At 38.7% G+C, this 13,779-nt stretch overlaps 1 protein-coding gene across 1 annotated transcript; it reads right to left on the bottom strand.

Moving 5' to 3' along the window:
* Positions 1-3,690: 3,690 nt before the first annotated feature.
* On the bottom strand, positions 3,691-13,430 carry LOC149661044 (cytochrome P450 4V2-like). Its single transcript, XM_089843665.1, has 8 exons — positions 13,265-13,430; positions 9,920-10,109; positions 6,499-6,844; positions 6,268-6,441; positions 5,031-5,097; positions 4,606-4,785; positions 4,069-4,537; positions 3,691-3,802 (listed from the first exon to the last, which is right to left on the bottom strand). The coding sequence occupies exons 1-7, from the start codon at positions 13,428-13,430 to the stop codon at positions 4,371-4,373; spliced, it is 1,290 nt and encodes a 429-aa protein (XP_089699791.1). The 3' UTR covers positions 3,691-3,802; positions 4,069-4,370.
* Positions 13,431-13,779: the final 349 nt, after the last annotated feature.

Below are 13,779 nucleotides of genomic sequence, written 5' to 3'. Positions count from 1 at the left end.
ATTACATTAACCGACTTAAAATGTAACTATCAGACTACTCTATTCTATTGTTCTCAAGGCCGACTGCAAAGCAGAGTTAGCAACTGAAGTTGGATAAGAGTCGGATTTCCGTTGTAAGTGCCAACTAGACCATAAACCGACGAATCTACCTCGAACCGACTCAAACGCGGAAGCTACATTATAACGAAATTTTAAATGTTTAGTATTGATCGGTAGGTAGTCGGATATGCCGACCTCTCGACCCTTGTTGTTAATTTGATAAAAACCCATGTTAGTTGGTAAGGAGTTGACCAGCCGACCTAATCCTTCCTTACACCAACCGACTTAAAATGTAACTATCAGCCAACTATATTTGTTTGTTCTCACGGCCGACTTCACAGCGGAGCTAGTAACTGAAGTTGGATAAGAGTCGGACTTCAGTTGTAAGTGCCGACTAGACCATAAACCGACGAATCTACCTCGAACCGACTCAAACGCGGAAGAAGCTTCATTATAACTATTCTTTAGTATGATCGGTAGGTAGTCGGATATGCCGACCTTTCGTCCCTTGTTGTTATTTTGATACAAACCCATGTTAGTTGGTAAGGAGTTGAGCAGCCGACCTAATCCTTTCTTACACCAACCGACATAAAATGTAACTATCAGCCAACTCTATTTGTTTGTTCTTACGGCCGACTTCAAAGCGGAGCTGGTATCTGAAGTTGGATAAGAGGCGGACTTTAGTCGTAAGTGCTGACTAGGCCATAAAGCGAAGAATCTACCTCGAACTGACTGAAACGCGGAAGAAGCTTCATTACAACTAAATCTGAAATTTTCAGTGTGATCGGTAGGCAGTCGGATATGTCGACCTCTAGACCCATATTGTTAACTTTTATTTGAAAGAAACGCGTGTTAGTTGGTAAGGAGTCGAGCAGCCGACCTAATCCTTCATTACATTAACCCACTTAAAATACAACTATCAGCCAACTCTATTTTATTGTTCTCACGGCCGACTGCAAAGCGGAGTTGGCAACTGAAGTTGGATAAGAGTCGGGGTTTAGTCTTAACTACCGACTAGACCATAAACCGACGAATCTACCTCTAACCGACTCGAACGCGGAACACTCGTGTTACTGGGGATGTTGCTTATCAAGTACTAACGCTCCTCCCATTTGGACTAGGCAATTTTTTTTACTTGTGAGATCAGCAACGGATCCTCCCTTCGCGCAATAAGGGAATTTAATTTCAACACAACCTTTTTTATCACATTCGCAACTGACTAGGGCACCCGGAGAAGCACCCAAATAAGGGTATTTGGAGTTAATCATCAAACCCACACGAGTAATTGTAAGGTTGCATGACTTATGATTGCGTTGTAGTTTCTTCTCATATGCTTTTAAAGCTACATTTTCATGGCTGCATCTCCATTCCGTTGCTTTACTTTTGAATTTGTACTTCTCGGGATTACAAATTGAATTAACAAGACTGGGACTAGACATAGCTGATTTTGTATTGTAGGCTGCTTTGAATTTAGAAGCAGTTATTCTTCCAGCTCGTAATTCAAACCATAGCTTAGATTTTGCCTGATTTCTAGTGTTCTTCTCAATTTCAATGGCCTCATCTTCGGTATTGCTGATAGTGGTTTTTCTTACTTAGTTCAAGATGATCTTTGTAACAAAGCTTCATGTGGTCATCAGAAAAAAGAGATTTTAAACAATTAGTTGGTAATGGTTTTGGTATGAAATGGTCCGAATACGATGGTATGGAGGCTAATACAACTGGTTTTGGATTTAGAGTACATAGCTGAGCATAGATCTCTTCCTTCTCCGCAGCAGATGGAACTGGGATAACTTTTTTCTTTACTTCTCTTGGGGTTTGTTCGCTAGGCATTTTGTTTTAGATGATGAAAGATCTATCTCCCGCACTCTACCATATTTAACCTCTCTATCGCTAGGTGCTTTCCACTGGCATAGTAGCTCAGTGCATGTCATGGGACCTTCTCGTTGCCTTACCGTATATTCAATAAAAAAGAGAATGGCTCCAACATGGGAACAGACTTCGCCTAACCCAGCAACACATCGGATATAATCCACGGTTGTGTTGGTGTCTCATCAAAACTTTGAGAATGCTTAACCTAAGACGAGTTTATGTGTATTTTAATCATGGTGCATGGCTATTGTAGCCACCTAAAATAAAACTAACTTTTCCCTAGAACACAAAGTGGTTGTTGACATGTTTTACTAACAGCTGACGAACAAAACCAGATGTGAAGAATTTATATGATTCAAGGCTTTTATAAAAATGCCTTTAATTCTTCTAGAGCGTAGGAACTTTTCATGTGGATCAGGCTAAGTAGAAATGGAGAACGGTTAGTATTTACTTCAGTCCGTCTCATAGTCCAGTATAGAGCCCCTCACTCCAACACGTAACGAAAAGTTTAAATGATCTTATTGGCTCACTTTAACTACGTTTTCTAATCTAATCTAATCTAAGCTTTTTGTCTATGAAGGGATATCCACACTAAGCCTGTGGCTTGTTTACAGGTGGGTCCCTTTACAATGCATAGAGGGGTGGTGGCTAGCCCCTATGCCACAGCTAACCTACAGCGCCCTATACTAACTATTACCGTTAACCTCTGCAAGTTTTGATGGAAAGGAGGAACCGGGTTAGACCGCGGAGGAAAACTCCTTTTAACAAGCGGGGAGAGAACTTGCAAACTCTACGCAGAAGGATTTGTTCCCAGATTTTCACCCGGTGCCACAGTCCGTGATCGAACCCGGGATCCTCTTGCTGCGAGGCGAAAGCGCTAACCGCTACGCCACCCCACGTTGCTGACGGGGACGGCGAAAAATACGTAGTTCTTTTTACCTCTGTCGCTATGACCCTACCGCCTCTTCTTTCATGCCCCCCTCCGTCCTGTGGAAGGGGGTCCGGGACCTTGACGCGCGCCCACATTACTTACTCTGTTCTCCATTCCTACTTCTCAAATTAAATCTATCCCTTGAATAATATTACTTTCTTACTAACTTTCTTAATAATAACAATTACATTAATATTTGTGATATTTAGTATTCTTGATGCGATTACAATATATCTTTTTTACAATTAGGAATAAAAATCCAAAAACTTAAGTTGTTTTTTATTTTAAATTTCACTTAAAGCACATTCATTATGTGTCGTTATAAAAAGGCTATATTGACTTATATCTTCAAGGACTATCACGCATCATTAATGAAAATCAATTAAATGGGTTTGAAAAACTCGTTTGACCGTGAAAGAGAGAGGTGAGAAGAAGAATAAATCTTCATTTCTAGCCTATAACGAACCTCAGCTACAACAAAGAAGTCCTCATATCATCCTCAAGCGGTGTTTTGGTAGGGTCGTACAGTACGTAAAGGCCGACAATGCCACCTGTGTCTTAAAAATAGACGCCTATTCGTGAGAACTAGATTCTACTTTCAAATGGCACTAGGCAGCAGCACATAACAGTCACCTATCAAAGGATAGGGGCGTACGCGAGGTATTCTGGGAGACTTTCATTACCGCACATGGCTATTTTCTATTACAGGTCACGTGAACACTTTTGTCGTGGTGAGGGTTTCAACCATTGCTCAAAGTCTCATACAATATATAATCAGGTGTACACTTACTCCAGACAGGGTCCCTTGTATCTCTCCCATAGCACATTTGTAAGTTGAAACATATTTTGATAAAGGCGATCAACTTTATCTCTTCGTGAATTTAGATCTACAATTTCCTCGGAACCTTTTGCGTCAGTCATATCTTGGCCTTCGTACTGTACATATTTTTCGAAGCTCCTTTGCTAGAGTTGGATAATATGTTTTGGGCTTGGTACCGAGGGGAATTTCGTAAAACTGCTTGTGTTAAAGATATGGATAAAGATAAGTTGAGTTCGCGTTTATAAGACAATGTTTAATGAAAAAAAAAGTAAAACATGTTACTTCGATGTATGTTTATAATACTTAATAAAAATACAATGTATCGGATTTTTTGAATTAAACTTTAAAAAAAAACATATTTTAACTTCCTAGTTTGAAATAATATTGCTTTGAAACGCAACGCACTTACAGATATTTATTTACGCACTTCACAAAATGCCGACTCGTTCAATGCTTTCCTGGTTTAACGTTTTAATATTTCAGATTGAATTGTGAAGAAAGTACTGGGTTTTATTGAGCGTGACAGCTTTATAGTTCAGGCTGTATTGACTTCCCAAATTATCTAATATAATGTTTGTGTATTTAATAATATATTTTAGCACGTGGCTCTCCAAAAATAAACGTGCATTTTTCATTAATTGTTTATTCTACGTTTACTCATTTGTTAATAAAAAATAATTTGAACATGTGAAATACAATACATAAATGTTCTCAAATATTCTGGATTCTGGGCTCGAAATGGAGAGGCATCTCATGAATTTTCACGAAAATAAACAAATTAGGAATTACTTTATCTCTCGGTAATTGGGAAGTGATTCGGAAATGGCGAAGAACGTTCGCTAAATGTACTTTCAATTCAATCGCGGCAAATGCTTGTCCTGAAAAACAGTTGAAATTAATTATAGAAATGAAGTTATTAATTACTGAAGGAAAGGTGTTGACGAACCGATGCAATTGCGGGGACCGGCTGCAAATGGGATGTAGGCAAATGGGTGTCTTCCTTCGCTGTTCTCCGGGTTGAATCTGTCTGGGTCGAATATTTCTGGATTGGGGAAATACCGGGGGTCGTGATGAACGCCCGGTATCAAAATCACGCACTCCACACCCTTTGCAAGTATTTTATCGCCTAGAAATTTGCAATAGAATTATTTTATACTAATGTTTCGAAATATAAAATGTTGAATGTTTTTCGGAAACTAAACGATAGTGGATTTAGATTTCGGAAGAAATATTGGAAGAGGTTTTGCAATGGAATTGTCGCGATCATTTTCATAAAAATTAATTATACAATTTAAATTTAGAAATTCGAAAATATTAATTACAAACTTCACTTCCAATGGAGAAATTATGAATAATAAGCTGAAAACGAACCTATCAGTAAATCTTCAGTAAGCTGGCGACCAACTAATGGAGCTGGAGGACACAGTCTTAGCGATTCCTGCAAAGGGTAACGTTGGCTTTCACTTAATATTGGAAAATTCGAAACAGGACATTTGGGCGCCGACATTTAGGCGCCGGGACAGTTAGGCGCCGCGACATTTAGGCTCCGCGACAATTTGGCACCGAGACATTTAGGCGCCAAGACAAATAGGCGCCGCGACATTGCAGCATAATTTTCGTGAAAGATTTGAGATATTTAATAAAGGAAGAAGACAAGTACTTTAATGCTTATATTCTTTTTATTCAACTAACAGTTCAACCATATTGTTGTTTATCTTCTTTGACTTCCTAAAATAATATGCCTTTTCCAAAACATTGTTGTTTGTCTTCATTGACTTCCCAAAATAATATGCCTTTTCCAAATTATTGTTGTTTATCTTCATTGAGTTCCCAACTTAGGTTAGGTTAGTTTTTTTTTATTATTATTTTAGGATATATTTTGTAAAAACAGGTAAGGTTTCGTGTCCTACAATGGGGATTGCGAACATAGTCATGCAGTGACGCACAGGGGCAATACACAAGTTGCCAAATTGAGAGGTCATTACTGATTTTTAGAAGAAATAGTTGAAAAATTATCGGCAAGTAAATGTATCGACGCCTAAATGTCTCGACGTCCAAATGTCGCGGAGCCTAAATATGACGGCGCCTAATTGTCTTGGCGGCTAAATGGCGGCGCCTAAATAACCAGCGCCTAAGTGGCGGCGCCTAAATGTCACGGACCGTGGAAAATTTGAGATACAGTAGCTTTAACCAAAAGTATATATAAATAAAAACAAAAAGTACACTTCGCTGAAACTTGCTGGCGCCGTGAAATATGAGTTCTCCATTATCCCAGAATAGTGTCTACCCCCCCTTGAGCTGCGTATGATTACCTTTCCGACCGTGGCATAGGGAACAAGCTATGAATAGGGTCGTAAAGTAGCAGATGCTAGCTCTAGTACCAAAAATTAACGCTTGGATCGCCAGCTTCATATACTACTTTCTGTAAACCTATTACGTCACGAAGCTCTTCCTTGATTGGTTAGTTCCTGTGGTGGGTAGAGGGGAGGGTTGTTTTGCTTCTCAGTTTACATGTCATCTACAGCCAAGGGCAGGGAATTGTTAATGAAGTGTACTTTTTGTTTCTATATCTTTACAATTTTGCTTTGACTATTTAACAAAAATTAACCTTGACGACATTTTCGAGATAGGTCAAGTGTTTCAGGTCGTTGTATTCAATGTCTCTTTCGAAGTCCGTTCCACAGACGGATGTCAACTCTTGGTAGACCTTTTCTTGAATCTCCGGGTAAAGACCGAGCAAATACAGGGTAAATGTTGTAGCAAAAAAGGAGCTGTCGAAACCCTGCCAAAGTAATTTAGTATAACCTTTTGCATTTAGAGCGCGTTTGTTGTTTATTACTCCTCCAATGAGAGTTACGCATTCGTCTCGAAATTGTTTATCGCTCATTAATTCGGGATTTTTCTCGAGCATTTGTAGAAGGATATCCCCGAAGTTCACATTTCGAACGTTATCGTCGGGTTCTTTCTTATTCGCCTTCTTTTTCGTTGTCTCCTTCTGCGAATGAATTCGTGGTTTTGTTCGGAATGTTTCGAGTCCGAATTTCAAAAAGTGTCTACTTATTTTTAAAATCTCATCAATTACTTTAACTGCATTTACGGTTTCTTTTCCCAAATGTGTCATTTTGAATATGTTATCCGATATCAACCATGGTCGAACTAACCGGTAACCGTATCTTTCTTCGCATCTAACATTAATGAATAGGGGGCAATTCTCTAGCTTTTTAAACGAGTTATCGCGAGTGATAATTATCGTCCAAAGGCTTGAGCTCGATATCTAAATAGGTGATTATTGATAGGTGTCATCAAACCTTGAACGAAAAGTGGCGGAAGTCTCGTGAATTCCCCTAGTGCTAATAAAAAACAAGGTGAGAAAACTAAAATTTTCCGTTTTTAACTATCACGAGAGTGATAACTTATCGAAAGGGTAAAGCAGGTCGATAAGTTATCGTTTCCCTTATAACTAAAGACGGTAAAATTTTAACTTGACCACCTTGTTTTTTATAAGCACGAGGGGAATTCACGAGACTTCCGCCGATTTTCGTCCAAGGTTTGATGACACCTAAGACTAATCACCTATTTAGATATTGCGCACTCATAGAACGCACGAGTTTGACAACAACCCTTTAGACGATAGTTATCACTTGCGATAACTCGCTTAAACAGTTAGAGAATAACCCCCCATTGGGGGCTATTCTCTAACTGTTTAAATAATTTCTTTGGTAGAGGCTTGAAACATAAATCTATTATCATAAGTGGATCATATTACAGCTCCCTATAAGTACTGGACGTAGGTTGTGCTTTTGTAAACAGCGTTTTCTTCCAAGACATCCAAGCCCGCCATCTCCCCAGTAACACGAGTGTTCCGCGTTCGAGTCGGTTCGAGGTAGATTCGTCGGTTTATGGTCTAGTCGGTAGTTACAACTAATATCCGACTCTTATCCAACTTCAGTTGCCAACTCCGCTTTGTAGTCGGCTGTGAGAACAATAAAGTAGAGTTGGCTGATAGTTGTATTTTAAGTCGGTTAATGTAATGAAGGATTAGGTCGGCTGCTCGACTCCTTACCAACTAAAATGCGTTTCTATCAAATAAAAGATAACAATAAGGGTCTAGAGGTCGACATATCCGACGGCCTACCGATCACACTGAACATTTCAGATTTCGTTGTTATGAAGCTTCTTCCGCGTTTGAGTCGGTTCGAGGTAGATTCGTCGGTTTATGGTCTAGTCGGCACTTACAACTAAAGTCCGACTCTAATCCAACTTCAGTTACTAGCTCCGCTTTGAAGTCGGACGTAAGAACAAACAAATAGAGCTGGCTGTTAGTTACATTTTATGTCGGTTGGTGTAAGGAAGGATTAGGTCGGCTGCTCAATTCCTTACCAACTAGCATGGGTTTTTATCTAATTAACATTAAGGGTCGAGAGGTCGGCATATCCGACTACCTACCGATCAATACTAAACATTTCAAATTTCGTTATAATGAAGCTTCTTCCGCGTTTGAGTCGGTTCGAGGTAGATTCGTCGGTTTATGGTCTAGTTGGCACTTACAACGGAAATCCGACTCTTATCCAACTTCAGTTGCTAACTCCGCTTTGCAGTCGGCCTTGAGAACAATCAGAAGTAAATGAACCGAAGTTACTTAAGACTCTAAAAACTGTCCAACACATTTGACATAACGCGGGGCTTTAAAAAAGCAGAACCTTTCATCCCCCCCTCGTCCTTGGCAGAATTATTGCAGAGGATTCTGGGACCAAAGACTATAAGTGACTGTGCCATTTAAGCCCGACTATATAGTCTTTGTTCCGGTATTTCAGTTGTTTTGGAAAAGTCGTCTGCTTGATCAAATTGATCTTGACGTCCAAGGCTTAGGCTTAGTACCTGTTGTTTACTTGCCGTTTCGGAACTGCATACCGATGGTTTCTGATTCAAATCGATCCCGAATTAAAAGCAACTTCAATTATGGCCAAAAACTTAAAGGAGAAACTGAATATTTATCTAAAAAATATTAAACGACCCTTCGTTATTTCAAGATTCCAAAATTACAAAGACATTTTGAACTCAGCAACGGGCTAAAAGTATATTGAAATCCGCCATTTTAAAATATACAAATTTCCGACAACCGACTTCCGTTTCCACACAGCAACCGTTTGGTGGCGTTTTTAGAATAACGGCGCTTGAGAATGGGGTGCAGGAATGGGGGTTAAATAAGGGGAATTATAAGTAACTTGTGTTTAGCGAAGAAGCAATGGGACTCCAGTAACTTCGGTTCATTTACTTCTGGAACAATAGAATAGAGTAGGCTGACAGTTACATTTTAAGTCGGTTAATGTAATGAAGGATTATGTTGGCTGCTCTACTCCTTACCAACTAAAATGCGTTTTTATCAAAGTAACTTAAGAGAGGTAGGCATATCAAGTTTGGCGCTGATTGAACCAATGACATAGGAATTATAACACCCTAGCTCTAGACCCCCAATTGCGCGACTGAAATTATCGCGAAGTGAATATACGCTCGAGACAATGTCATTTAAGCTTATTTCTTCATTTCCAAAGGAAAAAAGTCGCACTCTTTCTAATCACGTGTCAAAATGCTCGGAAATACGTCACCTATATAAAATTTCAACATGGCCTTCAGCTTAAGCCTATTCAAATGGGGGTCTAGAGGGTATTATCATTCCTATGTCATTGGATTAAACGGCTGAGTGCGACCACAGAGAATTGCGTAGGGAGCATAAGCTATTGCCCTTGATATTGCTAAGCGAGATCATGATGTAGCGTACTCTTAAAGCTAAGGGGTATTAGCTAGGTACACTCTTAAAACTCATGGGTTGAATGAGTTGGGCTATTTGAATTTTAACTACAATTTTTTTAAAAAATAACCAAGTAGCAGTTGGATAAATATTTCCCTGTACTTTGGGATGGGGTTATTTCAAACGCTAAAAATGTGTGGTAATTGCAGTAACCCAAATTGGGTCATTTGCAAATTTAGTCAAACCAAGCATACAAATACGCGGTATTGTACACTTGATGGATGTTTAGAACACTTTGAAATACCAGTTATTTAAGCAATATAGTAAAAACAACCATTTGAAATAATAATATAAAAAAGATTCTTGGAATATCAAAATGAAACAGCTTTATAGCTACAAAACTACTAAAGGAATCGTAATTTTTAAAAAATTTTCAATATATTCATTTTATCAGAAGTAAATGAACCGAAGTTACTGGAGTCCCATTGCTTCTTCGCTAAACACAAGTTACTTATAATTCCCCTTATTTAACCCCCATTCCTGCACCCCATTCTCAAGCGCCGTTATTCTAAAAACGCCACCAAACGGTTGCTGTGTGGAAACGGAAGTCGGTTGTCGGAAATTTGTATATTTTAAAATGGCGGATTTCAATATACTTTTAGCCTGTTGCTGAGTTCTAAATGTCTTTGTAATTTTGGAATCTTGAAATAACAAAGGGTCGTTTAATATTTTTTAGATAAATATTCAATTTCTCCTTTAAGTTTTTGGCCATAATTGAAGTTGCTTTTAATTCGGGATCGATTTGAATCAAAAACCATCGGTATGCAGTTCCGAAACGGCAAGTAAACAACAGGTACTAAGCCTAAGCCTTGGACGTCAAGATCAATTTGATCAAGCAGACGACTTTTCCAAAACAACTGAAATACCGGAACAAAGACTATATAGTCGGGCTTAAATGGCACAGTCACTTATAGTCTTTGGTCCCAGAATCCTCTGCAATAATTCTGCCAAGGACGAGGGGGGATGAAAGGTTCTGCTTTTTTAAAGCCCCGCGTTATGTCAAATGTGTAGGACAGTTTTTAGAGTCTTAAGTAACTTCGGTTCATTTACTTCTGATTTTATATTATGAAGACAAGGCAAACTGCTAACAAGGTGCACTAGTGTATCAACGGTTTAAGATTATCTTAAATATAAAGATAAATATAATTAATAAATTATATTTTCTTCGATAGTTATTAAGCTTATTGCGCGTTACATCGTTTCAAAAATAACTATTGAACATTCTTGAGAGACTAGACAAATATTGACGTTTGAAATGAAGCATACGCCTATTGTTGTCTTACTCAAATCGGTACATAAGGTCTCGAATCTTAGTAATGGATAAGAACAGAGCAATTGCGTGAACCTTTGGTGAAAACTGCACCATTGGGGGGCTAGACGTTTCTTGTAACCCTAGCCGATCGCCGCGTACATCTTAACCTTAACTACGATGAAGGAATAGAAGCCAGGAAGTACACACTGGTGTCCATGTGGGATGGACAAAAGACAAGATGATGGTGGTATTTAGAAGCCAGTAAGTGTAGACTGGTGTTCATGTGGGAGGGACTAAATAATAGATGATGATAGTGTTGTTTAGAAGCCAGTAAGTAGAGACTGGTGTCCATGCGGGATGGACAAAAGACCAGATGAAAGTGGTGTTTAGAAGACAGTAACTACAAGCCTTAAAGCCGACCATTAAGAAGCCTTAAATCCGACCATATACAAGCCAAAAGCCCACCATTAACAATCCATAGGGCCGACCATAAACAATCCATAAAGCCGTCCATAATCAAGCCGTAAAGCCAACCAGAAACAATCCATAAAGCCGACCATAAACAATCCATAAAGACGACCATAAACAAGTCGTAAAGCCGACCATAAACAAGTCGTAAAGCCGAACATAAACAAGTCTTAAAGCCTACCATAATCAAGTCGCAAAACCGACCCTAAACAAGCCATAAAGCCGTCCATAAACAAGCCATAAAGCCGTCCATAAACAAGCCATAAAGCCGTCCATAAACAAGCCGTAAAGCCGACCATAAAAAAGCCATAAAGCCGACCACAAACAAACATAAATCCGACAAATAACAGTCGATAAAGCCGACCGCAAATAGATTAATAATCCGACCATAACCAGATAACAAAGCCGACTTCTTGTTTGATAATATAAGAGCTGGACACGCTTACTTTTTAGAGTCGGTTAAAGTGCTGGCAAAATTTCTATGGCCGGAAGTCGGGCCGACGCTTAAATGGATAGGACATTTCGACGGTCGAAATGAAAGTTTACCGACGCTTTTACGTCAGTGTTGGTTGGACCTCGAACCGACTCCGTTGGCCCAACGTCGATTGTGCTACTGGGGCTATAGCTCAGTTTCACAAGTATAGTTTGCCTGGATCTGGAGTTACGTTAACTTACAGACGTTCCGGTTGATGGTAATGGCTGTCAGACAGCCGTCAGTGTCGTGATTAGTGTGAAGCTTGTTATCGCGTTAAAATTTTGATTTAGAATGGCCTTATGTTTCTTTGCTAATTAGGAAAAATGCCTACGATCAATCTAACTAATTACAATCGTCGCATGTTCAAATGAAAGACACATTTGAACACGATTTGTGTGATATTAAAAGCGACTAAAACGTTTCGTAAAACTGAAAAATATTGACCAGCATCTTTTGCAAACGGAAAACATTAAAGCAATGAAAAAATTTGTCAGACTTAAAAAAGGAAAACAAATTTCTATGTCGACGCACATAACCTATAATTAGTAATAAATCGGTCCAACTATCCCCGCTAAAAACTTTTAAATCGGTGGGAACTGAGTGCTGTATTTGGGATGCATTAAAAATGTTCTAGCTTGATGTAGGCTATTTTGAACATTTGAATTCATATTAATTTCCTTTTCAACACAAGCGTTTAAAAATTGCGCCAAATACCTATAGACCGCCAGTTATTTTTTAAAATCGGAAAAATAAAGTGGACTTTTACTATTACATTCACAACCCAACACTATATATGGAACAACTTGTTTCCTTTCGTGCTATTCTCTCTCTAACCTTTCCTCATTGGCTACCACTTACTTCCGTTTGCTTGCCCCGCTTTTTAAAAATTTCTTTCGCGCCAAAAGTTATTCCTCTGGTTTAGTTCACAAATTCGCCGCTGCGTTTCGCATATACCCTTTTCATTTCAGTGCTGGGAGACAATGCTGATGCACAGCGATGTTATATCGTCCTGTTCTTCAAGGGAGCTGTAATATGATCCACTTCTGCTATTATGGAATTTCTTCGACTCTTAATTTCCGATAGCCCAACATTTATACCATCGCTTATCTTCACAAAACGTTTTGGAAAAAAAAGAAGTTCAAGCTGAGGAGTTGAAGTACAAAATGTTAATTCACTTTGGACGGAAAGATCTCACTGATGAGGGTTATTTTTCTGCCATATTCTGTTATTTGGCAGTAGCAAGGCTTTTCACTGTTTTTACCTTAGTATAGCTTTGAAAGCCATATCAATGGAAAAATTTACATTTTCATATTCATAGCCAAAAACTGCATCTATAAGAAGAAAACGAAATTTAAGTTGAATTCTATTTAAGCCTTACTGACGTATAACTGTAAGTACACCAACATGTTGAGGGCTTTTCCGCAAAATTCAAACTAAACACAATCTAAGCCTAGCCAAACATAAACTTAATCTAACCTAAACTAAAGCCGCTTTTGGGACTGAGCATTGCGCTTTTGGCTAGTTAACAATAACATAAGTTCATATCTTATGAACTTAGGCGATATCAAAGAGTTGATTTGCATTACAGATTCTCAATTTACCCATGATTATGTAGAATGCGCACTTCTCGACGGACTCCGTTATATCTAATATCTTGGAATCAGATTTGGAAATGTCATCTTGAAATTGAGAGATCATCATTGTGACGTGTTTGTTCATCATGGGAACGAACTCCTTGATACTCCGGAGATGAAACATCGGATTCATCCATTTCCTCTGCTTCTTCCAAAGATCTCCTTCGCTGGAAATTTTTAGATTATATTGCTTTTATTGGAATTTGCCTAATGTTTTTCTTTTATAATTCTTACCTCGCTATTAAGCCATTTCCTGTAAATATGTGAAATAACTTGTAAAATTCGGCTTTTCTGATTCCTTTGTTACTTGTTAGCACAACCTTGATGTAAGTGGGCAATTCGGCGACAGTTAGCGAGGTTAGTTCCAAATTTGTTGCCACACTTTGAAAGGGCCCTTACCTTTATTAGCTCTGGGTCAACTAAAATAAGCTTGTTCTGATTGCAAATGTTGAAATGAAATAGTCCTTCTTGACGAAATATCG

The sequence above is a fragment of the Phalangium opilio genome, unplaced genomic scaffold, assembly GCF_054372755.1.
Source record: "Phalangium opilio isolate 3A_F unplaced genomic scaffold, DU_Popi_V2 ptg000070l_1, whole genome shotgun sequence".
Taxonomy (NCBI): domain Eukaryota; kingdom Metazoa; phylum Arthropoda; class Arachnida; order Opiliones; family Phalangiidae; genus Phalangium; species Phalangium opilio.
The sequence above is the reverse complement of the archived record's forward strand: the minus strand, read 5'-3'. Positions and strand labels throughout refer to the sequence as shown.